Genomic DNA, 27361 nt, shown 5'->3' on the forward strand with positions numbered 1-27361 from the left:
ACGAACCAATCAGGAGGGAAGGACTATGGGGGTATAAATATCACCGGACTAGACATGCTCGGGCATCAACTCTGATGAAGATGATGGAGCTTGTCACCAAAACGTCGGTTATAATCAATACCTGGACCTGGCTGGAAGCCTGAGATGAGTGTATCTATTCTATCCCACTGTTATGAGACTACGAAATAGTTCCCTAGTACAATAAATTGAACTCTGAACCTCATCTTCTATTTTAATAAGACCTTGCATCTTATTGCTTATCTTCACTGCACTTTCTCCGTGGCTGTTAAACTTTATTCTGCATTGTTACTGTTTTACCTTTGTTGGATTCTGTTGTTTTTGATCCAAGGTTCTTTTGTAAGTCAAGAAAGAGGCATAAAACATGATCGATTTATTAAGCACTAATATCCGATCTGTATGAACAGTATGCAAAACTTTTCACTGTGTCTTAGTGCATTTGGGAAGGAGGTACAGAAGCCTGAAGGCACACACTCAGTGACTCAGGAACAGCTTCTTCCCCTCTGCCATCTGATTTCTGAATGAACATTGAACCTGTGAACACCACCTCACCATTTGTTATTTGTTTTCATTTTTGCACTACAAATTTTAACTTAACTTATTATATATATACTCACTGTAAGTGAGTTTGTTCTATATTTATCATGTATTACACTGAACTGCTGCAATAAAGTTAACACACAGTTTCACGTGCCAGTGATATTAATGCTGATTCTGATTTTGAATTCCTGTTCTTTACATTACAGCAACACTATGGCCACTTTACACCAAAATTGGTTTCTCTTGCTTCTCGTAAAAATGGTGTAAACTGTATGCTTTATTTACATTTTCTGTGAATGCTGCTATGTACATACCTGTAATGCTGCTGTAAGTTCTTCAGTACACTACACATACTCATGCATACCACACTAAACTCAATTTTGACTTTGGCTTCCAATATTACAAAACGAACCATTTCTCTAATATTCAAGCACATTAGACCTCCTGAAGTCAAAAAAGGTGTTAAAGAAATGTTTTTTCTGTTCTTCCTTCGGAAAGAAAATATTTCCCCTGCTATGCGTGCCACATTATAAATTTCTAGCTAGCTTTACACCTCTATGTATTGACTTTGAATGGGAATTTCTAACTAATATTAACCATTGGTTAAATACATCTGAAGATTTACTTACTAATCCAACAGAAGTGTCTGTCATCCCTTTGGCAGCACAATGAGATCAGTTTCCATACCTGAGCCAAGCTGACTGTTAGCCACATTGACATTGATATCCCGTATCGGAGAATTGGGCTCCAGGGTGCCAGATCAACATCCGGACCAGGGTGTAGATTCAAATTCAGATCTCTTCTGGCGATGTTCTTTAAGCCAATAACCTGAAATTTTAAAAAAAGCTTCATATAGTGATAATTCTATAAGACTCTCAGAGAAGAAATGACTGGATATTGAATTATAACTACCTTTGATACACTACATTTATTTCTGGAAAAATTACCCTGCTTTTAATGGGAAAAGTTGAGGTAGTTACTGTGACTACCATTCTTTAAAAACACTGTCTAGGTAGGAAATTGATTTTGCACTTTGTGTAATAGACCAATTCAGATGAAGGGTCTCAACAGAAAATGCCAGCTGTCTACTTCTCTCCATTGATGCTGGTGAGCTCCTTCAACAGCTTTCCTGTTGTTCCACATTGCACATCTGCAACCTCTTTAGTCTCCATTGTACATAGACTGTCCACTCTGAGGCATTTAACCAAACCATTGGTTAATGCAGTCATTTAAACGAAACGTGGAAGACAGATACAGACTTTTTTACATTGTTAGATTGTGTGGTACAGAAGCTCAAGACATCAAACCGCAAGACCTTAGAGGACAGTAAGTACCGCCAAGAGTATCAAAAGGGTCTCAATCCCCCCACTATTTGTGACATATCCCAGGAGTGTTGCAAACGAAGGGCCCAAGGCATTGTTGAAGATTCCTACCACCCATCCCACAATCTCTTTGACCCACTCCCGTTAGGAAGGAGGTACAGAAACATCTGGACTAGGACTGCCAGACTGGGTTACAGCTTCTGTGAGACTAATGAATACCCTGTCAGCACCAAGGTCTCGTCAATAGGACAGTGAGCTGTTTACTGTTTATATGTGCCACTACATGCATTTTGAATGATATTTTATTAATTTATTTATAGTATAATATTTTGGTTTATGTGCTGTGTGTGATGTACGTTGTTTGGCACACCGTGGTCTGGAAGAACGTGTACAGTCAGTTGACAATAAACTTGAACTTGAGTTTTATTATTTATGTGGAATGGTCTCCAGAATGTTCCCTCTAATTTTCCTTCCACAAATCTAGCCTGATCTGTTCATTCCAAATATCTGCAGTACTTTGTTTTAGAAATTCATTACATTTACCAAATTTGCAGTCATCGTTAAGACCATTAAGCCACAGGAGCAGAATCAGGCCATTCGGCCCATCGAGGCTGCTCCACCATTCCATCATGGCTGATTTATTACTCCTCTCAACACTATTCTCCTGCCTTCTCCCCGTAACCTTTGACACCCTGACTAATCAAGAACCTATCAACCTCCTTAAAGGATAATTTGCAGGTCGAGTCAGTGATAAGAAAGGCAAAGAACTGGAATACAAGAACAAGAAAGTGATGCTGTGCCCTTGTAAGGCATTGGTCAGACTGCATGAATTATTGTGAGCAGTTTTGGGCCCCTTATCTAAGAAAAGCTGGGTAAACCTCCAGCTATGGGTAAATTGCCCCCCACCTTGTGGGCAGCCTCGGGAGAGATGAAGGCTACAGGAGTAAACCCAGATACAGCAAATCCAGAGTGGAGCCCCTAAGGCAGCTGGACATCATTGAACATCCTTCCAGCAGCTCCTGCAGCCAGCTGGTGTCAAACATATACAGTTGAAGTCATTAGTTTACATACACCTTAGCCAAATACATTTAAACTCAGTTTTTCACAATTCCTGACGTTTAATCCTAGAAAACATTCCCTGTCTTAGGTCAGTTAGGATCACTACTTTAGTTTAAGAATGTGAAATGTCAGAATAATAGTAGAGAGAATGATTTATTTCAGCTTTTATTTCTTTCATCACTTTCCCAGTGGGTCAGAAGTTTACATACACTTGGTTAGTACACCCTATCCTCGTTATATGCGCCTTCAGACTACGCGGATTCACAGGTATGCGAGGAACCTATTTCTAGCAACGTCTCGTTATATGTGTCCAAAATTCACAGTTACACGAGGAGCACTGCCTTCCCGCCAATACAAGTCACGTGCGCGCGCTTCACAGTCTCACTGTTGGGGTGAGAAGCACCGCTTTCCCGCCAATACAAGTCAGGTGCGCGCGCCTCACAATCTCTCTCCTGCCACTCTTGCATTGGTTTTGGCAAAGTGTGGATGCACGATTTTAAACTTCTGTTGGTTTTACCTACGGTGCAGTGATTTTGCACTTGAATTATTTAACTATGCCTCCTAAGCGTCCGATGTCATGTCTTGGGCCGTCAGCTAAGCGGCAGAGAACCGCTTTAACACTTGAAAAAAGTTGGAAATTATAAACAGCGTGGCATCAGCTGAAGGTAACACAGCTCTGGGACACTACTGCCAGGAACAGAATCTTGCCTTTAAAGTTCTTTTGTTGCTTGACAATGCACCAGCCCATCCTAAACATTTGGACAACATTCATCCTAACATAACAGTGCGTTTTCCGCCACCTAACACAACATTGCTGATTCAACCACTCGACCAAGGTGTGATCCACATTCGAGGCGTATTCTTTTTTACGGCGAACTATCTCTCAGATGCTGCAAGCAACAGACGATTTTGAAAATCCCGGGAGTTTACCAACGGTGAGGGAATGGTGGAAGTCGGAACACTTGGCACAAATGGCGATGGACATGGACCCAAGTTTAGAATGGAGTCAGTATTTCAGTCGTTCCCTGCCGTCAACCCCTCTTCCGTACAAGCAAATTTAAAACAAAATGCTGCCAAGCAAGCAACCCTCACCATTTTATGCAAATCGCTGTAATTTTCTGCTGCCGGCAGTTCTAGGAGTTCTGTGAGTCTTCCTTCACCCCTTGCTATGCTTGATATTATCCTGACAACCACAACCATCCACCTTATCCATGTAAAGCTGCCTGACAACCACAACCACTCATCTCCCGGAGCGAACACACCTGTCACTGTTGGTGAGTACTGTACACCAGAGTATGTTAACTTTCTATGATTTATTACATTGAATATTACCTTAAATTGATTAAATATAATACAAATGTTGTCTTGTAGTACTGCTTTTGTGCCGTTTTGGTATAAAAATGTGAGTAAATTACAGATAAAACATATTTAGGAAGCCTTCTGGAACGCATCCCTATTTTCTCCATTTAAATAATTATTCACATTATGCATCAACTTCGAGGAACGTATCCCTCGCATATAACGAGGATAGGGTGTATTTGGTAGCATTGCCTTTAAGTTGTTTAACTTGGGTCAAACATTTTGGATCATCTTCCACAAGCTTCTCACAATAAGTTGCTGGAATATTGTTCCATTCCTCCAGACAAAACAGGTGTAACTGAGTCAGGTTTGTAGGCCTCCTTGCTCGCACACGCTTTTTCAGTTCTGCCACAAATTCTCTATTGGATTGAGGTCAGAAAATGATATTAAGTCTGATTCATCCTTGGGAGCAATTTCCAAACGCCTGAAGGTACCACGTTCATCTGTACAAACAATAGTACACAAGTATAAACACCATGGGACCACACAGCCATCATACCGCTCAGGAAGGAGACACATTCTGTCTCCTAGAGATTAACGTACTTTGGCGTGAAAAGTGCAAATCAATCCCAGAACAACAGCAAAGGACCTTGTGAAGATGCTGGAGGAAGCAGGTAGACAAGTATCTATATCCTCAGTAAAACGAGTCCTATATCGACATAACCTGAAAGGCTGCTCAGCAAGGAAGAAGCCACTGCTCCAAAACCGCCATAAAAAAGCCAGACTACAGTTTGCAAGTGCACATGGGAACAAAGATCTTACTTTTTGGAGAAATGTCCTCTGGTCTGATGAAACAAAAATTGAACTATCTGGCCATAATGACCATCGTTATGTTTGGAGGAAAAAGGGTGAGGCTTGCAAGCGGAAGAACACCATCCCAACCGTGAAGCACGGGGGTGGCAGTATCATGTTGTGGGGGTGCTTTGCTGCAGGAGGGACTGGTGCACTTCACAAAATAGATGGCGTCATGAGGAAGGAAAATTATGTGGATATATCGAAGCAACATCTCAAGACGTCAGCCAGGGAGTTAAAGCTCGGTCACAAATGGATCTTCCAAATGGACAAGGACCCCAAGCATACCTCCAAAGTTGTGGCAAAATTGCTTAAGGACAACAAAGTCAAGGTATTGGAGTGGCCATCACAAAGTCCTGACCTCAATCCGATAGAAAATTTGTGGGCTGAACTGAAAAAGTGTGTGCGAGCAAGGAGGCCTACAAACTTGACTCAGTTATACCAGTTCTGTCTGGAGGAATGGAACAGAATTCCAGCAACTTACTGGGAGAAGCTTGTGGAAGGCCATCCAAAATGTTTGACCCAAGTTAAACAATTTAAAGGAATTGCTACCAAATACTAACAAAGTGTATGTAAACTTCTGACCCACTAGGAAAGTGATGAAAGAAATAAAAGCTGAAATAAATCATTCTCTCTACTATTATTCTGACATTTCACATTCTTAAAATAGTGATCCTAACTGACCTAAGACAGGGAACGTTGTCTAGGATTAAATGTCAGGAATTGTGAAAAACTGAGTTTAAATGTATTTGGCTAAGGTGTATGTAAACTTCTGATTTCAACTTTAGCTTCATAAGCTTTCCTTTGGACTATACTGGTGAGGCTGAGAGGGGGATCTTGATGACTGGGCATCTAGGGATTCCATACCTTCTGCCCAGGCTTGTGACGACAATGATGATGATCACTCATTGTCCTTTGAGACAGATGGATGCCAATCAACCAACCAACTATCTAAGAAAAGATGTGCTGGCATTGGAGAGGATCGAGAGGAGGTTTACAAGAATGATTCCAGGAATGAAAGAGTTAATGTAAGAGGAGTGTCTGATGGCTCTGGGCCTTTGATTGGCCCGTGCTCATTGGAGTTTAGAAGAATGGGGGTGGGTGGGGGGGGAATCATATTGCAATCTATCAAATAGTGAAAGGCCTACATAGAGTGCACAGGAGAGGATGTTTAAGACAATAACAATTAGGCCACTCAGCCTATCAGTCTGCTCCGCCATTCAATCATGGCTGATTTAATATTCCTCTCAACCCCATTCTCCTGCCTTCCTCCTGTAACCTTTGATGCCATAATTAACCAATAAACTATCAACCTCCACTTTAAATATACTCAATGACTCTGCCTCCACAGCCATCTATGGTAATAAATTCCACAGTTTCACCTCCCTCTGGCTAAAGAAATTCCTTCAAATCTCTATTCTAAATGGGAAGTCCCTCTATTCTGAGGTCATTTGCTCTGGTCCTAGACTTACTCACAATAGGAAACATCCTCTCCACATACACTCTGTCTAGGCCTTTCAATATTCTAAAGATTTCAATGAGATCCCCCCATCATGGGTTGAGAAGGATAATAAATCAGCATGATTGAATGGTGGAGCAAACTCGATGGGCTTTGTGGCCTACTTTTGTGTCTTTGTCATATGGTCTTAAAATTGCTCATAGTACTCCAGGTGTGGTCTGACCAATCAATCTCTTTTATATTATTGGCTAGCTTACCTTCGTATTTCATCTTTTCTCTCCTTATGGTCTTTCAGTAGTCTTCTGTTTGATTTTAAAAGACTTCCCAGTCCTCTTACTTCCCACTACTTCTTGCTATTTGGCCACAGTGGCCACACATTTTAATTCCACATCCCATACCCATTCTGATATGTCTATCCACAGCCTCCTCTACTGTGAAGATGAAGCCACATTCAGGTTGGAGGAACAACACCTTATATTCCGTCTGGGTAGCCTCCAACCTGATGGCGTGAACATTGACTACTCCATCTTCCGCTGGTGCCCCGCCTCCCCCTCGTACCCCATCCGTTATTTATTTATATACACACATTCCTTCTCTCTCTCTCTCTCTCTGTCTGTCCCTCTGACTATACCCCTTGCCCATCCTCTGGGTTTCCCCCCCCGTCCCCCTTTTCCTTCTCCCTGGGCCTCCTGTCCCATGATCCTCTCATATCCCTTTTGCCAATCACCTGCCCAGCTCTTGGCTCCATCCCTCCCCCTCCTGTCTTCTCCTATCATTTCGGATCTCCCCCTCCCACTTTCAAATCTCTTACTAGCTCTTCTTTCAGTTAGTCCTGACGAAGGGTCTCGGCCCAAAATGTCGACTGTACCTCTTCCTAGAGATGCTGCCTGGCCTGCTGCATTCACCAGCAACTTTGATGTGTGTTAATAGCACTGTGCTTGCTTCTATCTCTTATACACTGGGTTGTACAGTCATAGAACAACACAGTTCACAATGACAACGGTTTCTAAATGGAATTCAATAAATCCCACTCACCAGCCCTTTCCCAGGAAACTTCCAAGTGTTTTTTTTTAAGCAGTAACTGAATTCCCCCTTCAACACTCATTCAAGCAAAACATTCCAAGTCACGACAGTTCACTGAATTAAGAAATAATAATAATAATCTCATCCTCATCTCCTTCCAGGAACTTCTGCCCACATTAGAACAATAGTAATCCACATCTTTCAGACTATATTTATTTGCACAATTAAGCATGGAGTTGATTCTGTTTGGATTTGCGTAAGCAGCAGAGGGAAGGAGATGCAGGGGAATCCACTGCTCCTACAGAAATTACTTCTCTGAACAAAAAAAATGCATGGACAGAGTGAATTGAATCAATTCTTCAGAGGAGGAATTAAACCATCTCACATTCTTTTTTTTGGCGTGTGCCTGCATGCGTGCGAGTCTGTGCGTGTGCGTCTGCGTGTCCGTGCATGCGTCCGTGATGATGTCTTTTTCATGGCTTTTTTACAAGGCACAGAGCGAGAGAGAGACTGTGTGGCGCGCCACTCCTCACACAGACACTTTCGCAGTATTTTCCCTTTATTTTACGAGGTCGAGTTGCGATCTCGATGCTCAACCCGGCACGGATGGAAAGCGTACTCAGGAGCGGACCCGACTAGTTTCAAACCCAGGAACCTCCGCTCCCAGGTCCGGCGCCAATGTCGTTGCGCCACCAGCCGGCCCCCATCTCACGTTCTTCGTTCTAAATCTTACTTCAGTGAATGACAATTTAGTAATCTCAATGGGGGTTCTACAGGCATGCAGTTAATTTAGCCGATGCCTCACAGGCAGGAAGCCTGGGTTCAATCCTGGTCTCAGTTAGTATCTATGTGGAGTTTACATATTTTCCCTGTGACCATGTGGACTTTCTCCTAGTGCTCTGGTTTCTGACCACGACCCAGAGATATGCAGGTTACATCAGTGCCTAAGAAGAATAATGTGAGCTGCCTTAACGACTACCGCCCTGTAGCACTTACATTGACAGTGATGAAATGCTTTGAGAGGTTAGTCATGACTAGACTGAACTCCTGCCTCAGCAAGGACCTGGACCCATTGCAATTTGCCTATCGCCACAATAGGTCAATGGCAGACGCAATCTCAATGGCTCTCCACACGGCTTTAGACCACCTGGACAACACAAACACCTACAGTACGTCAGGATGCTGTTCATCGACTATAGCTCAGCATTTAACACCATCATTCCCACAATCCTGATTGAGAAGTTGCAGAACCTGGGCCTCTGTACCTCCCCCTGCAACTGGATCCTCGACTTCCTAACCGGAAGACCACAATGTGTGCGGATTGGTGATAATATCTCCTCCTCGCTGACAATCAACACTGGCACACCTCAGGGGTGTGTGCTTAGACCACTGCTCTACACTCTCTATACCCATGACTGTGTGGCTAGGCATAGCTCAAATACCATCTATAAATTTGCTGACAATACAACCATTGCTGGTATAATCTCAGATGGAGATGAGGTGGTGTACAGGAGTGAGATATGCCAACTAGTGGAGTGGTGTCACAGTAACAACCTTGCACATCAGTAAGACAAAACAACTGATTGTGGACTTCAGGAAGGGTAAGATGGAGGAACACATACCAATCCTCATAGAGGGATCGGAAATGGAGAGGGTGAGCACTTTCAAGCTCCTGGGTGTCAAGATCTCCGAAGACCTAATCTGGTCCTAACATATCGATGCAGTTATAAAGAAGGCAAGACAGCATCCATACTTAAGGAGTTTGAAGAGATTTGGTATGACAACAAATACACTCAAAAACTTCTATAGATGTACCATGGAGAGCATTCTGACAGGCTGCATCACTGTCTGGTATGGAGGGGCTACTGCACAGGACCGAAAGAAGCTGCAGAGGGTTGTAAATTTAGTCGGCTCCACCTTGTGTACTAGCCTACAAAGTACCCAGGACTTCTTCAAGGAGCGGTGTCTCAGAAAGGCAGCGTCCATTATTAAAGACATCCAGCACCCAGGGCATGCCCTTTTCTCACTGTTACCAGCTGGTAGGAGGTACAGAAGCCTGAAGGCACACACTCAGCGATTCAGAAACAGCTTCTTCCCCTCTGCCATCCGATTCCTAAGTGGACATTAAACCCATGATCACTGCCTCACTTTTTAAATATGTATTATTTCTGCTTTCTGTATGATTTTTAATCTATTCAATAATGTATACTGTAATTAAGCGGCTGGAGGCGCAGTGACATCAGCGCTGGACTCCGAAGCGAAGAGTTCGAACCCAGTCGGGCCACTTTCCATCTGTGCCGGGCTGAGTGTCGAGCTCGCAACTCGGCCTCGTTAAAAAAAACTGCGCTGTGAGAAGGACGTGGGGGACCACTCACAGAATCTTTCCTCCAAGACAACCACTTGAAAAGTGGTCGCCGAGGCTCCGGCAGAGTATGGCACACAAAAAAAAATGTTAATTGATTTACTCAAGGCGTTTAATTGATTTATTTATTTATTTATTATTATTATTTCTTCTTCTTCTTCTATATTATGTATCGCATTGAACTGCTGCTGCTAAGTTAACAAATTTCACGACACATGCTGGTGATAATAAACCCAATTCTGATTCTGATTCTGATAGGTCGGCCAACTAGCCGCTGTAAGTTGCCCGAAGTGTGGAAGCATGTGGGGAGAACAGAGGTGTTAGCGAAGAATAGGGTTCAAAGTGGGTACTTGATGCAATGGACTGTAGGGCCTGTTTCCATTCCCATGACACTATGAAATAACTCGCACTTCTCCTTGGGCCAAATGCAGGAAATTAGGACTAATTAGGTGGATCACATAAACACAAGAGGTTCTGAAGATGCCCGAAACCTTGGTCAATGTGTACAAAATGCCACAGAAACTTAGCAAGTTAGGCAGCATCTATGGAGGTGAATAGTCAGTCTGAGACCCTTCATCAGGACCAGAAAAGGTGCAGAAGCCAGAATAAGAAGGTGGGGTATGGGGAAGGTACACAGACTGGCAGATGATATACAAGGGGAAGGGGGATGAAGCAGAGATGATAGGTGGAAGAGGGATACAAGGGGAAGGGGAATGAAGCAGAGATGATACATGGAAGAGGTATAGGGTTGAAGGAAAAGGAACTGAATAGGACAGTGAACAACGGGAGAAAAGGAAGGAGGAGGGGCACCTGAGGGAGGTGATAGGCAGGTGAGGAGAAGAGGAGGGGTGAGAGGGTAATTAGAATGGCGACTGGAAAGAGTGAAGGAGGGAGGGGAAGAAATTATCAGAAGTTGGAGAAATCAATGTTCATGCCATCAGGTTGGATGCTACACAGACGGAATCTAAGGTGTTACTCCTCCATCCTGAGTGTGGCCTCATCATGGCAGTAGTGGAGGTCACAGTCAGACATGTCAGAATGGGAATGGGGAGTCAAACTGAAATGGGTAGCCACTGAGAAGGGTGGTGGGGTGGAGATGCATCTCTACCTGAGGAGATGTAAGGCGTTCCTGCCCTCTGCTATCCTGCAGGTCACCTTTGGGTATGGTGTAGCACTTGCTTAGCCCCCTGATCAGGGTCACATGAAGCCATGGGAGCAGGTGGTGGATGGTCATATGAGCGGCTGGTACACATCACAAGTCTGGTTATGCAATCACTGACATCAGCCAGACAATCTCTGAAGAGTTTTAATAATAGTTGGGGTCTCCCGTCTTGTAAAGACACTGCCCAGAAGAAAGCAATCGCAAACTGCTTCTGTAGAAAAATTTACCAAAAACAATCATGGTCACCTACGCCATATGACACAGCACATAACGAATGAGCAACTGAGAGATCCTGCCTTTTATGGTGGCCAGAGCATAATTACTCAACAAAGCAGCCCCCAATTTGCATTGGGTGTTAACAGTGTAAATGAGGCGTCACTGGGAGCACCGGAAAACATGGCAGACATGGACTCATGGGACCAAAAGCCTGTTTCCGTGCTATATTGTTCTATGATTCCACTGATTTTGAGAAGGGTTTCAAATGTCCTTGTACATTAATTCATGCCTATATCTAGGAAGCCCAGCGTTACCATCTACATTAATCCAGGCACTTGAGTAGTTCAAAGCTTCATTCAGTTTACATTATTACAATTAGTAAAATCAGTCTGAGTTCCTTATATTTTGAAATTTTCTTCATGGATAATTACAGTACATAGTTGTATGCTTTAACTCAAATGGAACCCTGTCAGGGCATTATAGTCAAACAAAAGCAGTTTGATTTATTTATAACATGAAAATTACACCGAAGCGGTGAAATATGGCTGCATGTATAGACACCCATATTCGTGGGCTGAATGGAAATTATTCTATTACTGATGTTGTGCACAGCTGCAAGTAATTTGGAAAGCCTTTAAGCCAATTATTTATATGTAAGTGTCCTCTGCTCAAAGGAGGATACTGGGAAAGTCACAGTCTGCTGTGTCGGAAGGCGATGCTGGATTTCTGTCACACCTCAAGTCAGGAAGGGGAAATTCAGTGTGTTCCAATTCACAAATGGTGTATAACACAGCCTCTTCCAGATGGAAGTGTGCATAGACCTTGACTGGGTAATGGATTCCACTCAATTCTGATTCTACACTGCTTAAACAGTTTGGAGTTTGAAAGTCAGGCCCTTCTGCCCAACTAGTCCATGCTGCTTAAGATGTCCACCCAAGCTGGTGGGTGGCATGTTACTACAACAGCTTCACAGAGCCAGCGATCACTGGTTCAATTCTGTACAGAGTCTGTAAGGAGTTTGCACGTTCTCCTTATAACCGCATGGGTTTCCTCCGGGTGCTCCAGTTTCCTCCCACATTCCAAAGACATACAGGTTAGGGTTAGTAAGTCATGGGCATGTTATGTTAGTGCCAGAAGCATGACAACACTTGTCAGCTGCCCCCAAGCACATCCACAGACTCAGCTGGTTATTGACTCAAAGCTAAGCATTTCACTGTACGTTCCAATGTTTTTATGTAAATTTGACAAATAAAGGTAATGTATTCTTCGAATCTTATCTTCCCATTTGCCCACAGTTCACGCATCCCTTCATGCTCATCTTAACAGAATCCATGCACATTCAGAACAGAAGGTGATTGGAATGTCACCACCTACCCCTATGTACCTGAACCCACAGGAACCTTCGGGACAACCCTGACCCACTACAATTTGCCTACCACTGAAACAGGTCCATGGCAGACGCCATCTCTCTGGCCCTACGCTCATCTCCGGAGCAACTGGACAGGAAATTATTCTTTATTCGTGACAGTTCCACCTTCAGTAACTATAGTTCCAAGCAAACTCACCAACAAACTCGATATCTGGTACTCAACGCCTCCAGTTCCAGTCCTTCACTTCCTTACCAAGACTCCACAATCAGTAAGCATAGGTGCAGCACTTCTGTCACAATGATCCCCAGCGCTGACAGCCCACAAGGTTGTATCGTCAACCCTATTCCCTGTATACTCAAAATGTATGACCAGATTCTGCTCCTACTCCATCCATAAGTTTGCAGATGACACCACCAAATTGGGCCAACTTTCAAATTATTGTAAATCAGAGAACAGGATGGAGATAGAGAGTCTAGTGACATGATGTCAAGACAACAACCTTTCCCACAAGGTCAGTGCAATAAAAGAGCTAACTTCAGGAAGGAGGCAGTATACACATTCCTGTTCCCATTGAAGTTGAGAGGCTTGAAACTCCAAGTTTGTAGGAGCAAACATCACCAATAGCCTGCCCTAGTCCAGCCACAGACACCACAGCCAAGAAGGCCAAAGAAATTTGGCATGGCCCACTTGACCCTCACCAATTTTTATTGAAGCATGGTTGAAAGTGTTCTATCTGGTTGCACCATGGCTTGCTATGGAAACTGCATTGCTGGTGACTGCATGCAAATGCAGAGAGCTGTGGCCACGTAAACTAGCCTCCTCCCCATGGATTCTATCTACACTTCTCACTGCCTCAGTAAAGGAGACAACATAATGTAAAACAATGAAGATGAATACATCAGGGTGCTCTTCATTGTCTACAGTTCGGCTTTTGATACTGTTATCCCCTCAAAGCTAATCAGTAAGCTTCAAGACTTGGGCCTCCATATCTCCTTGTGCAACTGGGATTTTCAATTTCCTCACTTGGAGGTCCCAGTCAGTTCGGGCTGGCAACAGCATCTCTTCCACAATCACCATCGGCAGGGGTGCACCATAAGGCTGTGTGCTTAGTCTCCTGCTCTACTCCCTTTGTACTTACCACTGTGTGGCTCAGCACAGCTCCAATGCCATATTTCAGTTTGTTTATGACACTACTGTTGGTCGAATCAAAGGTGTTGATGAATCAGTGTGTAGGGGGTTTCTTCTTTTATGTTACCGCTAAGGTTAATAAAATGGCTTCTTTGTTATGTTAAAAATAAAATGGCTTCTCTGTGATGTTAACTGCTGAGACAGTGGTTTTCTCTCTAGCAGCTTGTTTGGGTTATATTACTGATAAAGAGAATTGTATTCATTTGCTAACCAATTGGGATAGATGTTATTCTTTCTTGTGTGAGTGTAAGCTATTGTTTTCGTGGGCTTTGGGGCAGAAGGCGGATGGGGACAGACAGAGGAGACGTGATGCTGTAAGCTGAATGACCGAACGGACCCCGAGTGGGAGTCTGAGGCCCAGGGTCTTTGGCGAGGAGAGGAGACGAGGACAAACTCGTGTGGAGTGTCTGGTTAACCACCGTGGTTGGTCCCTGGTGGCGGGTGGAGGGAGTCAGAGGGGATTGAATGGTGGAAAGAGGACCCTGTTAATTGAGCTCCAACGGTTGTGCACAAAGTAGTTGAACTTTGATAAGTTTGGCACCTTTTACTTTCCTATTGTATCTCTATTACATAGTTCCAGTAAAATCTATAAAGTGTAATCATTTAATTGCATATAGGGTACTGTCTGTTATTTGGCGTGGCGGGGTACATCACACAGCATCTACACAAACTCGATCACAGAGTTTGGCGGGGCTGAAGGCTGCTCCCCCTAGACGGAAGCGAGCTGAGCGAGCCTGAGGCTTACCAGCAGGCTACAAGTGTATAGAGGGAGATTGAAAATCTGGCTGAGTGGTGCCACAACAATAACCTCTAACTCAACGTCAGCAAGACCAAGGAGCTGATTACAGGAGGGTGAAACTGGAGGTCCATGAGCCAGTCATCATTGGGCTATCAGAAATAGAGAGAGTCAGGAACTTTAAATTCCTTGGTTTTATAACTTCAGAGGATCTGTCCTGGGTCCAACATGTAAGTGCCATTACAAAGAAGCATGGCAGTGCCTCTACTATCTTAGAAGTTTGCAAAGACTCAGCATGTCATCTTGACAAACTTCTATCGATCTGTGGTGGAGAGTAAAATAAAGGCATCCGTTAGTCTTGTGAGACCATGGATCTACGCCTAAAGTCTTCACTCTCCAGGGTCCAGGCCTGGGCAAGGTTGTATGGAAGACCAGCAGTTGCCTATGCTGCAAGTCTCCCCTCTCCACAACACCAATGTTGTCCAAGGGAAGGGCATGAGGGCCCATACAGCTTGGCACCAGTGTCATCACAGAGCAATATGTGATTAAGTGCCTTGCTCAAGGACACAACACGTCCTCTCGGCTGGGGCTCGAACTCACGACCTTCAGATCGCTAGTCCAATGCCTTAACCACTTGGCCACGTGGAGAGTATACTGACTGGTTGCATCATGGCCTGGTATGGAAACACCAATGCTCTTGAATGGAAAAGCCTACAATAAAAGTAGTGGATGCAGCCCAGTCGATCATGGGTATAGCCCTTCCCACCTCTGAGCATACTTCAAAGGAGCACTGTCACAGGAAAGCAGCATCCATCATCAAGGACTCCCACCATCCAGACCATGCTCTCTTCTCGTTGATGCCATCATTCTAAGTATGGCCTCACCAGCACCTCGTACATCCGTGTCCTCCAGCCTGTCCACTATCGCTGCTGCAGCTCAACTTGAACAGTGGGTGTTGGACGAGGGTGTTGAGCCGTGTCACCGTAGTAATCATTAGACAATAAGATGATAAGACATAGGAGCAGAATTAGGTCATTCAGCCCATCAAGTATGCTCCATCATTCCATCATGGCTGATTTATTTATTGAGATACAGAGCAGAGTAAGCCCTTCTGACCCTTCGAGCCAGCCACACCACACAGCAATCCCTGGCTTAACCCTAGCCTAATCACAGGACAGCTTACAATGACCAATTAACCAACTAACCGGCATGTCTTTGGATCGTGGCAGTTATTTCCTCAAAGAATTCCAATAGATTAGTCAGGCAAAATTTCCTCTTAGGAAACCATGCTGACCTTGGCCTACTTTATAGTGTGCTTCCATCTACCGAGACCTCATCCTTAATAATGGACTCCAACATCTTCCCAACCACTGAAGTCAGGCTAACTGGCCCATAATTTCCTGTCTTCTGCCTCCCTCTCTTCTTAAATAATTTTCCAGTCCTGGGGAACCATTTCAGAATCTAGTGACTCTTGAAAGAACATTACTAATGCTTCCACAATCTCAGCCACCTCTTTCAGAACCCTGGGGTGTCGTCCATCTGGTCCGGGTGACTTAACTACCTTCAGAGCTTTCAGCTTCCTAAGCACCTTCTCCTTAGTAATCACAACTACACACACTTCTGCCCCCTGATACTCTCAAACTTCTGGCATACTGCTAGTGTCTTCCACAGTGAATAATGACGCAAAATACTTATTAAATTCGTCTGCCATTTCTTTGTTCCCCATTACTACTTCTCCAGCATCATTTTCTTGTGATCTGATATCCACTCTAATCTCTCTTTTACTCTTTATATATCTGAGCTCAATGTCAGTAAGGCGAGGGAACAGGAACCAATCCTCATAGAGGGAGAGCGATTTCAAGTTCCTGGGTATCAAGATCTCTGAGGATCTAACCTGGTCCCAACATAAAGAAGGCAAAACAGCGGCTATAGTTCATTAGGAGTTTGTAGAGATTTGGTTTGTCAGCTAAAACACTCAAAAACTTTTATAGATGTACCATGGAGAGCATTCTGACAGGCTGTATCACTGTCTGGCATGGGGAGGGTGGAGGGCTACAGCACAGGATTGAAAGAAACTACAGAAATTTGCAGAGTTAGTCAGCTCCATCATGGGCACTGGCCTCCATAATATCCAAGACATCTTCAAGGAGCGGTGCCTTAGGAAGGTGGCATTCATCATCAAGGACCCTCACCACCCAGGACATGCCCTCTTCTCATTGGTACCATCAGGAAGAAGGTACAGAAGCCTGAAAGCACACACTCAGCAATTCAGAAACAGATTCTTCCTCTCTACCATCTAATTCCTAAATGGGCATTGAACCCATGAACACTACCTCACTTTTTAAAACGTACAGGTGTCTCCCACTTTTCGAACGTTCGCTTTACGAAACCTTGCTGTTACGAAAGACCTACATTAGTTACCTGTTTTCGCTAACAGAAGGTGTTTTCACTGTTACAAAAAAAGGCAGCGCGCGCCCCGAGCAGCCAAGCTCCTCCCCCGGAACGGCATTCTAGCCGGCATTACTTAAACATGTGCCTGTGAGCGGCCGTTAGCAAGATGAGTTCTAAGGTATCGGAAAAGCCTAAAAGGGCTCGTAAGGGTGTTACACTTAGCGTCAAACTAGACATAAGTGTTTTGATTGTGGTGAACGAAGTAAGGACAAAGTGAGTTTGGCTTGTGGAAGTTGATGGAGATGATGTTGAAGAGGTTTTGGCATCCCATGACCAAGAACTGATAGATGAAGAGCTGATGCAATTGGAAGAGGAAAGGATAACAATCAAAACCGAATGCAGTAGCAAACAGACCGAAAGTGAAGTCGTCCAGGAGCTGAACGTGAAGCAACTGCATGAGATGATAGAAAAATGCATGACGATAAGCAGTCAAGCATACTGTCATTTTTCAAGCCTTCCACATCAGCCACAGCAGACGACGAACCTCGACCTTCGACATCGAGGCAGGCAGACATAGAAGGAGATGATCTGCCTGCCTTGATGTAAACAGACAATGATGAGATGAGACCCCAGTGTCCCACCACCCCAACCCCCGAGCCACAGACCGATACACTGCCATGGAGAATGCAGCGGCAGCCGGGATGCACCCAACACATCTTTAAGAAAAAAGCCGAAATAAACAAGCTAATTAATTAGGTGCCGCCCGGCACGTGAATGTCAGCCCAGATCAGAGGCAATTGCTGATTGCGTCCCCTCTGACCTGGGCCGACATTTACGTGCCGGGCGGCACCTAATTAATTAGCTTGTTTATTTCGGCATTTTTCTTAAAGATGTGCTGGGTGCGTTCCGGCCACTGCAGGACCGCTGCATTCTCCACGGATCAGTATCGGTCGGGGGCCCGGAGGGTGGGGGCCACTGCACCACCCCAACCTCCGACGACTCAGCCTAACAAACTATGATCAGTGTGCTCGGCGCTGTCTTCCCAATTCCGGTAAGTGATACCACACTGTACATACATTATTTCTACTTTATATAGGCTGTGTATTTTTATGTGTTACTTGGTATGATTTGGCAGCTTCATAGCTTAAAGGTTACTGGAGAGAGTGTTTCTGCCGACGGCGCTTCTGCGAGATTTTCGCTACCAAGAACAGTGCAGCAATGATTGCAGAAAAGTATTTCTACTTTATATAGGCTGTGTATTTATCATATCATTCTGGCTTTTACTATATGTTACTGTTATTTTAGGTTTTATGTGTTATTTGGCATGATTTGGTAGGTTATTTTTTGGGTCTGCAAACGCTCACAAATTTTTCTCATATAAATAAATGGTAATTGCTTCTTCACTTTACAACATTCTGGCTTACGAACCATTTCATAGGAACACTCTACCTTCGGATGGCGGAGGAAACCTGTATATTATTTCTGTTTGCGACTATTTTTAATCTAGCTTTTTAATATACATATAAAGTGGCATGTAAAAGATTGGGCACCCCTGGTCAAAATTTCTGTTACTGTGAATAGCTAAGTGAGTCAAAGGTGAACTGATTTCCAAAAGGCATAGAATAAAGATTACACATTTCTTTAATATTTTAAGCAAGAAAACTTATTTATTTCCATCTTTTACAGTTTGAAAATAACAAGTAAGGAAAAGGGCCTGAAGCAGAAGTTTAGGCACTCTGCATGTCAGTACTTAGTAACACCCCCTTTGGCAAGTATCACAGCTTGTCAGTGCTTTTTGTAGCCAGCTAAGAGTCTATCAATTCTTGTTTGGGAGATTTTCGCCCATTTTTCTTCGCAAAAGGCTTCTAGTTCTGTGAGATTCTTGGGCCATCTTGCATGCACTGCTCTTTTGAGGTCTATCCACAGATTTTCTATGATGTTTAGGTCAGGGGACTGTGAGGGCCATGGCAAAACCTTCAGCTTGTGCCTCTTGAGGTAGTCCATTGTGGATTTTGAGGTGTGTTTAAGTTCATTATCCTGTTGTAGAAGCCATCCTCTTTTCATCTTCGGCTTTTTTACAGATGGTGTGATGTTTGCTGGTATTTAATTGAATTCATTCTTCCCTCTACCAGTAAATGTTCCCCGTGCCACTGGCTGCAACACAAGCCCAAAGCATGATTGATCCACCCCCATGCTTAACAGTTGGAGAGGAGTTCTTTTCATGAAATTCTACACCTTTTTTTCTCCAAACATACCTTTGCTCATTGCGGCCAAAAGGTTCTATTTTAACTTCATCAGGCCACAGGACTTGTTTCCAAAATGCATCAGGCTTGTTTAGATGTTCCTTTGAACCTTTTGAATAGAACTTTTGAATAGAACAACAGGATAATGATCCTAAACACACCTCAAAATCCACAATGGACTACCTCAAGAGGCGCAAGCTGAAGGTTTTGCCATGGCCCTCACAGTCCCCTGACCAAAACATCATCGAGAATCTGTGGATAGACCTCAAAAGAGCAGTGCATGCAAGAAGGCCCAAGAATCTCACAGAACTAGAAGCCTTTTGTAAGGAAGAATGGGCGAAAATCCCCCAAACAAGAATTGAAAGACTTTAAACTGGCTACAAAAAGCGTTGACAAGCTGTGATACTTGCCGAAGGGGGTGTTACTAAGTACTGACCACGCAGGGTGCACAAACTTTTGCTTCGGGCCCTTTCCCTTTTTTGTTATTTTGAAACTGTAAAAGATGGAAATAGAGAAGTTTTCTTGCTTAAAATATTAAAGAAATGTGTCATCTTTAACTTTATACCTTTTGGAAATCAGTTCATATTTTACTTGCTTAGCTATTCATAGTAACAGAAATTTCGACAGGGGTGCCCAAACTTTTGCATGCCACTGTATATATACTTACAGCAATTGACTTACTTATTTATTTTTATTCTTTCTATACTATCATGTATTGCGTTGAACTGCTGCTGCTAAGTTAACAAATTTCACAACGCATGCCGGTGATAAACCTGATTCTGATTCTGAAAAACTTTTGGCCTCCTCTTTGATATTTTTGGCAAACCTACCTTCATATTAGAAGAGCTAGGGGACAAATAAAGGTGTTGTTATGAAGCCAGTAATACCATTATATTTTAACAAACTGAGGAGGCTGGAGAAAAGCCAAACTACTGGGGAACTCTGGAGGAAAAGTGATGTTAGATGTTTTGGGTTGACTTATTAATATATTATTGTCACATATAGCAAGATACAGTGAAAAGCTGGTCTTGCACACAGTTTATACAGATTAAATCATTACACAGTGATAGGAAATGGAGGGCTATGTAGGACAGAAGGATTAAATTGATCTTAGAATAGGCTATAAGATCAGCACAATGGCGTAGGCCAAAGGGCCTGTCCTGTGTGGTAATGTTCTATGTTCTACAGTGCACTGAACTAGAATAAGGTAAAACAGTAACAATTGTGTTGTATTACTGAACCAGGACTGAATAGGCTTATGTGTGTTATTATACATTGTAGTATCAATCAGTTTTATAAGCAGTAAACCCAGATCAAAATGCACTTGGCAAAATAGAAGGACTGGGGTTACATTTAGTCAGCTCTCATATGAAGGAGCATGGGAGATCTAAGACCTGCTACATAACACTGTCATCATGTGGACACTTACTTCCAATCTCAGGTAAACAGCTTTGTGTGTGAAACTTTAATCCTAGTTTAGTCCTCCTGAGGGGCACTGTTGGAGAAGACAAGAACGACCTTCAATCCATTACTCTTCTGGGTCTGAGAGCAGCTCTCAGAGTGTTCCACTTGCCAGAGTTAAGAAATTCTTTTTTCTCTCCCCAAGGAAATATTTTTGGAGCAAAAATAATCTTTTTATTTGCACCCAGAGCAATATATCAGCATCTATTGTTTGATTCTGTGCCCCTCACGTGAGAAGGGTGCAGAGCAACCTACGTGTCAAAGCTGCTTACAGAGTCATACAGTTATACAGCATGGAAACAGGCCTTTCAGCCCAACCCATTCATGCTGAGCGCACAGTAGCTTGTGGCTGAATAGAACTTTCGCTGGAGAGGAGAAATAAGAGTCAACCACAGAGAACGGCCTGGATTCAGACCAGGTATGGAAGGAAAACTTCCTTCCTTGCGGGCAGAAAGGTTTAGTTTAGTTTAGTTAGGTATTTAATGCCTAGTTTAATTAAATCGGCACATCATGTTCCTTCCCTGAAGAGCATTGGTGAATCAGAAAGGTTTTTTTTTTACAAGGATCCCAGATAGTCACGCAGAATCTATGGAGGAGAATAAAAGTTGAAACTTTGGCCCAAAACTCTTCATCAGGGCTAGAAAGGCTGGTTTCTGCCCCTTCCTTTCCAGTCCTGATGAAGTGTCTAGGCATGAAACAACAACTGTTTATTTCCCTCTATAGATGCTGCCTGACTTGCTGAGCTTTAACTTATTGAGATATAGCACAGAACGGGCCCTTCGAGCCACACTACCTGGCAACCCCTGATTTAACCCTAGTCTAACCATAGGACAGTTTACAATGACCAATTAACCTACCAAGCAGTTTGAGGAAACCCACACGGTCACTGGGAAAACGCACAAACTCCTTGCAGGCAGTGGTGGGGATTAGACCCGGGTTGCCTGCACTGTAAAGCGTTGTGCTAACTACTACGCTACCATGCCGCCCCGTTTCTCCAGCGTTTTCAGTGTGTCGTTCAAAGTCTCTAGCATCTGTAGGATCTCTCGCATTGTACAAGAATCCACCAGTTTCACAACGCCCACTATTGTTACCAGCTTTTCGTTCAGGATTTTATTTAATTAATTGAACTCAAATTGCCACGATTGGATTTGAATTTACGTTCAAGCCTCCGGAGTCCTAATCCAGCAATATAACCACCCCATTACTGAATAAGAAACATAGGAAATAGGAGCACGAGTAATGTAAAAGATAAAGATTAGCTTTATTGTCACATCTACATAGAAACAAACAGTGAAATGCATCGTTTTGCATCAACATCACAATCCAAATATTGTGTTGAGGCAACCCTCAATTGTCACTATGCTTTCAGCACCAACATAGCACGCCCACAACTCACTAACAGCTAACCCATACTTCTTTGGAATCTGGGAGGAAACCAGAGCACGCAGAGGAAACTCACGCAGTCACAGAGAGAACATACTAACTCCTCACAGACAGTGCAAGGGAACCAAGACCTGATCAGTGATTTGCTGGTGCTGTAAAGCAATGGCTCTAACTGCTACTCTACTGTGCTCCCCCATTTTGAGTGGGCCAGCTGGCCCATCGAGCCTGCTCTGCCATTTAGTATAACACCATAAGACACAGGAGCAGAAACAGGCCATTTGGCCCACTGAATATGCGCCACTATTTTATCACATTTGATTTATTATCCCTCTCAATCCTATTCTCCTGCCTTTTCCTTGTAGCTTTTGATATCCTTAATAATCAAGAACCTATTTAAATATAACCAATGACTTGGCCTCCACAGCTGTCTGTGGCAATGAATTCCACAGATTCTCCACCCCCTGGCTAAGGAAATTCCTCCTCACCTCTGATCTAAAGGGACATCCCTGTATTCTGAGGCTGTGCCCTCTGGTCCTAGGCTCTCTCACAAAAGGAAACATCCGCTCCACAACCACTTTATCTATCACAAATATGCCCCATCATTTCAATGTACTCTACTTTTTTTTAGGTTGACAACACATTGTGTGAAAATCAGCAGCAAAATCAGAGTGAGCAGAAGAATTCCAGGCTTCGCAGAGGCTGCTCAAAGCATTCCAGCACACTGTCCTGGTCGACTCTGGAACAAATGATGCGTTCCTTCCTGCTCATTTGATACAAGACAGAGCATCAGGTTCAGCTACACTGAAAGGAATTTGCTTTGTTCTTTGAAAAATGGCCAGAGGAATTTGGCATCTGCAAGGTCACTAATCCCCCAACTGACTAACTCAAGGGAATTTTGTGATCTCGAGTGTTAATCTTGCCTGTGCCAGACCACAAACTAATTTCACGCTAACCTGAGGGAACAATGGGATATTTTCCCCCTTCTAATTGAAAGCAAAGTATGCTAAGAGAAGCAGATTATGGACAATGTTCTCGCCCACTTTTTCCTCATTTCAAAGTTCAGTTATTTTATTATCAAAGTACATATATGTCACCACCTACAATGCTGACATTCATTTTCCTGTGGGCACGCTCAGCAAATCTGGTTGACCTTTCATCGATCCTGTTATAGTTACTATTCTCTAGGGTGCAGAAGACAACAAACTGTGCAAATACAAATATATATAAGTAGCTATAAATAAACAACATGAGATAATGACATAAAGAATCTTCGAAAGTGAGATCATTCGTTCGGGAATATTCCAATGATGGGTAAGTGAAGTTGAGTACTGTTACATCAGTTTATTCAAGAGCCTGATGGATGTGGGGTAGTAACTGTTCTTGAACCTGGGTCTGAGTCCTGAGGCTCTTGTACCTTCCATGGCATCAGCAAGAAGAGAGCATGACCTGGGTGGTGGGGATCTCTGATGATGGATGCTGCTTTCCTCGGAGAGCTTTTCATATAAATGTGCTCAATGGTTGGGAGGGATTTCCTGCGATGTACTGGGCCAAATCCACTAGCTTTTGTAAGATTTGTCTTTGAAAGGCATCGGTGTTTCCATACCAGGCTGTGATGCAGCCAGTCGATATACTCTCCACCAGACACGTATAGGAGTTTGCCAAAATTTCAGATGTCATTTCTGACCCACCTTGGTCTATTGTGGAAGTCATCAATTCTGATTTGGGTTTTTTTGTCACGGTGATAATGAAAAGACAAGGAGGAGATGGAAGTTTTGCTTCTGATTTAACTCTGCGGGCCTGGTCAGTACCAGATGAGGGACACACTGTGAAACTAACCACAGATAGGCACTAAGCCACAGAGGAATCTCCAACAGCACAGCGATTATGTAGGGTGTTCCGGCCAAATAATAGAAAAATCTGAGGTCAGAGAAACAAGAAAATGGCTGACAACATTAATGGTCAAAACTAATGTAGGAATACAGTTCCATAGAATTGCCTCCTAAGTCAAAAACAAATATAGAAAATATGTTTTTTTTTAACTTTTATGTTAACGTTTGAGATGTTAAACTGTGTTGTAGTTCAGGCAGTGGAATGCTCCTCCTGTGAAATGTGGCATTTCAGAGGACATGACAGTCTCCCTCATGACTACATCTGCAGGAAGTGCGCCCAACATCAGCTCCTGACTGACAAGGTCAAGGACCTGAAGCAAGAACTGGATGTACTTAGCACCACCCAAAAGGCTGAAAACCTCATAGGTGAGACTTTTACTGAAGTGGTCACCCAGAGTGCAGGCTTCAGATAGGAGATGGGTGACCCACCCTACCCCCCCCCCCCAGGAGAAGTCAGATGAGTAAACAGTCAGTGCAGGTTCCGCTGTGGATGTGCCCCCAGAAGCAAGTGTATCCCTTTGGATACTGCTGGATGGGGTGACCTATACGGGCACAGAAGCAGCAGCCAGGCCAGTGGCACTCTGTGGCTGGTACAGGGGCTCAGCAGGGCAGGGTAAAGTCAGGCAGAGCAATAGCGATAGGAGACCCACTAGTCAGGGGGAACGGACAGGAAATTCTGTGGCCATGGAAGAGATGCCACAATGGTGTGCTGTCTCTCAGGTCCTATGGCCCAAGACATCTCAGGTCAAGTCAAGTCACTTTTTATTGTCATTTTGACCATAACTACTGGTACAGTACACAGTAAAAATGAAACAACGTTTTTCAGGACCATGGTGCTACATGAAACAATACAAAAACTACACTTAACTATGTAAAACAACACAAAAACTACACTAGACTACAGACCTACCCAGGACTGCATAAAGTGCACAAACAGTGCAGGCATTACAATAAATAATAAACAAGACAATAGGCACAGTAGAGGGCAGTTAGTTGGTGTCAATCCAGGCTCTGGGTATTGAGGAGTCTGATGGCTTGGGGGAAGAAACTGTTGCATAGTCTGGTCATGAGAGCCCAAATGCTTCAGTGCCTCACTATCCGCTGCAGGGTCTTGCGATCTGAGACGGTACAATTCCCGAACCATGCAGTGATGCAGCTGCTCAGTATGCTCTCAGTACAACCTCTGTAGAATGTGGTGAGGATGGGGGGGGGGGGGGTGGGAGATGGACTTTTCTCAGCCTTCGCAGAAAGTAGAGATGCTGCTGGGCTTTCTTTGCTATGGAGTTGGTGTTGAGGGACCAGGCGAGATTCTCTGCCAGGTGAACACCAAGAAACTTGGTGCTCTTAACGATCTCTAAGGAGGAGTCGTTGATGTTCAGTGGAGAGTGGTCGCTCTGTATCCTCCTGAAGTCAACAACCATCTCTTTTATTTTGTTCACATTCAGACACAGGTTGTTGACTCTGCACCAGTCCGTTAGCCGCTGCACCTCCTCTCTGTATGCTGACTCATCGTTCTTGCTGATGAGACCCACCACGGTCATGTCATCGGTGAACTTGATGAGGTGGTTCGAGCTGTGTGTTGCAGCACAGTCGTGGGTCAGCAGAGTGAACAGCAGCGGACTGAGCGCACAGCCCTAGGGGGCCCCTGTGCTCAGTGTGATGGTGTAGGAGATGCTGCTTCTGATCTGGACTGACTGAGGTCTTCCAGTCAGGAAGTCTAGGATCCAGTTGCAGAGGGAGGTGTTCAGGCCCAGTAGGCTCAGCTTTCCAATCAGTTTCTGAGGAATGATTGCGTTGAATGCTGAACTGAAGTCTATGAACAGCATTCAAATGTACATGTCAGAGCGGTCGCAGAAGATTCTGAGACAGGAGGGTGACCAGCCAGAGGATGTGGTACACATTGGCGCCAATGTCAGAGTCAGAAAAGGGGCAGAGGTCCCGCGAGGGAAACCAATATCCTTGCGGGCAGGTTTGCCACAGCTGCTGGGGAGGGTTTAAACTAATTGGGCAAGGGATGGATGGGGCAGTTGGTATACAAGTCGATGTATTGTGTAGTGAGATTGTGAGGAAGAACAGGCAGATGATAGGGTAAAACTGCAGTCATTGGAGGAGTTGAAATTTAACATGGGGGCAAAATCAAAAAAGGTGATAAATACCAGACTAAAGGTGTTATTTTTGAATGCATGCGGAACACGGAATAAGGTAGCAGATCTTGCAGCGCAGTAGCTCAATTAGAGCCTGGCAGGCATGCCGGTGTGTGAATCACTGAGTCATGGCTGAAAGACGATCCATGTTGGGAGCTTAACATCTAAGGATACACATTGTATCCAAAAAGCTAAGTAGAGGCCAAGTCATTGGGTTTATTTAAAGCAGAGGTTGATAGGTTCTTGATTAGTCAGGGTGTCAAAAGGTTGCAGGGAGAAGGCAGGTGAATGGGGATGATGGAATGCTGGAGCAGACTTGATGGGCTGAATGGCCTAATTCTGTACCTATGTCTTATGTTCTTATGGTATTATAGTTATTTCAGCTTCAACCTCTACCTCAATATGGCCTTTTCTTGTTCCCGTTTCTTACGTTCTTATGTCCTAATTTTTATTTTCCTTTCTCTAAAACATATTCAAAGTTTAAAAAAAAACATAAAACTGTCATTTCTGAACCGCCAAAATAATGAAGTTTTGCTATTATTGTGTAGGTTTATGTCAAGACAGAAGTTCACATTTATTTCCCATAGGGGGTATGACAAAGCCTCCTGACATCAATAAGCACAAGAGATTCTGCAGATGCTGGGAATTTTGAGCAGCACACAGAAAATGCTGGGGGAATTCAGTAAGTCAGGTTGCATCTGGGTCCCAGTGAAGGGTTTCGGCCCTAAAGATCGACTGTTATTCATCGACTGTTCCATAGATGCTGTCTTGACTTGCTGGGCTACTCCAGCAATTTACGTGTGTGTCTCTCACGAGATCAATTCCTGGATTCATGAGTAGTTATGGGCTAGCGTAATTGTTGCAATTGATAAGGTTCTCAGCAGTCACTAGTTGACCTAACACCTCCGGTATACTTATTTCAACAAAGCCGACTATCTTCAGTGGCCGTTACAGAACGTAATGTATAGAAAGGTGTAATCCACGTCAGTACAGAAATTCTGTGCTGTGTCCCTGAAGGCTACAACAGCCCATCTTGTGGTGGAGCTGAGCACTGCAGCCATCTCCAATCTTACTGCACAAATGCAGATAAAGAACATTCAGCCCAGAGTCTGCTCTGCCACCCCAGCATGGCTGATTAGTTTCCTTCCCAACTCCATTCCCTTGCCTTCTCCCTGTGACCTCTGACTCCCCAACTAATCAAGACCTATCAACCTCCACTTTAAATATACCTAATGACTTGCCCT

At 43.9% G+C, this 27361-nt stretch overlaps 1 protein-coding gene across 5 annotated transcripts in view; it reads right to left on the reverse strand.

Annotated features, from left to right (window-relative positions):
- The window catches only part of LOC140210713 (meckelin-like), a 211378-nt gene that overhangs the window by 28540 nt on the left and 155477 nt on the right, over positions 1–27361 (reverse strand). For all 5 annotated transcript variants that reach the window (XM_072279933.1, XM_072279934.1, XM_072279931.1 and 2 more), the window contains exon 21: positions 1246–1386. In XM_072279933.1, coding sequence (XP_072136034.1) covers positions 1246–1386 — 141 coding nt within the window. The remainder of the gene's footprint in view (positions 1–1245; positions 1387–27361) is intronic.

Source organism: Mobula birostris, chromosome 15 (assembly GCF_030028105.1).
Source record: "Mobula birostris isolate sMobBir1 chromosome 15, sMobBir1.hap1, whole genome shotgun sequence".
Taxonomy (NCBI): Eukaryota; Metazoa; Chordata; class Chondrichthyes; order Myliobatiformes; family Myliobatidae; genus Mobula; species Mobula birostris.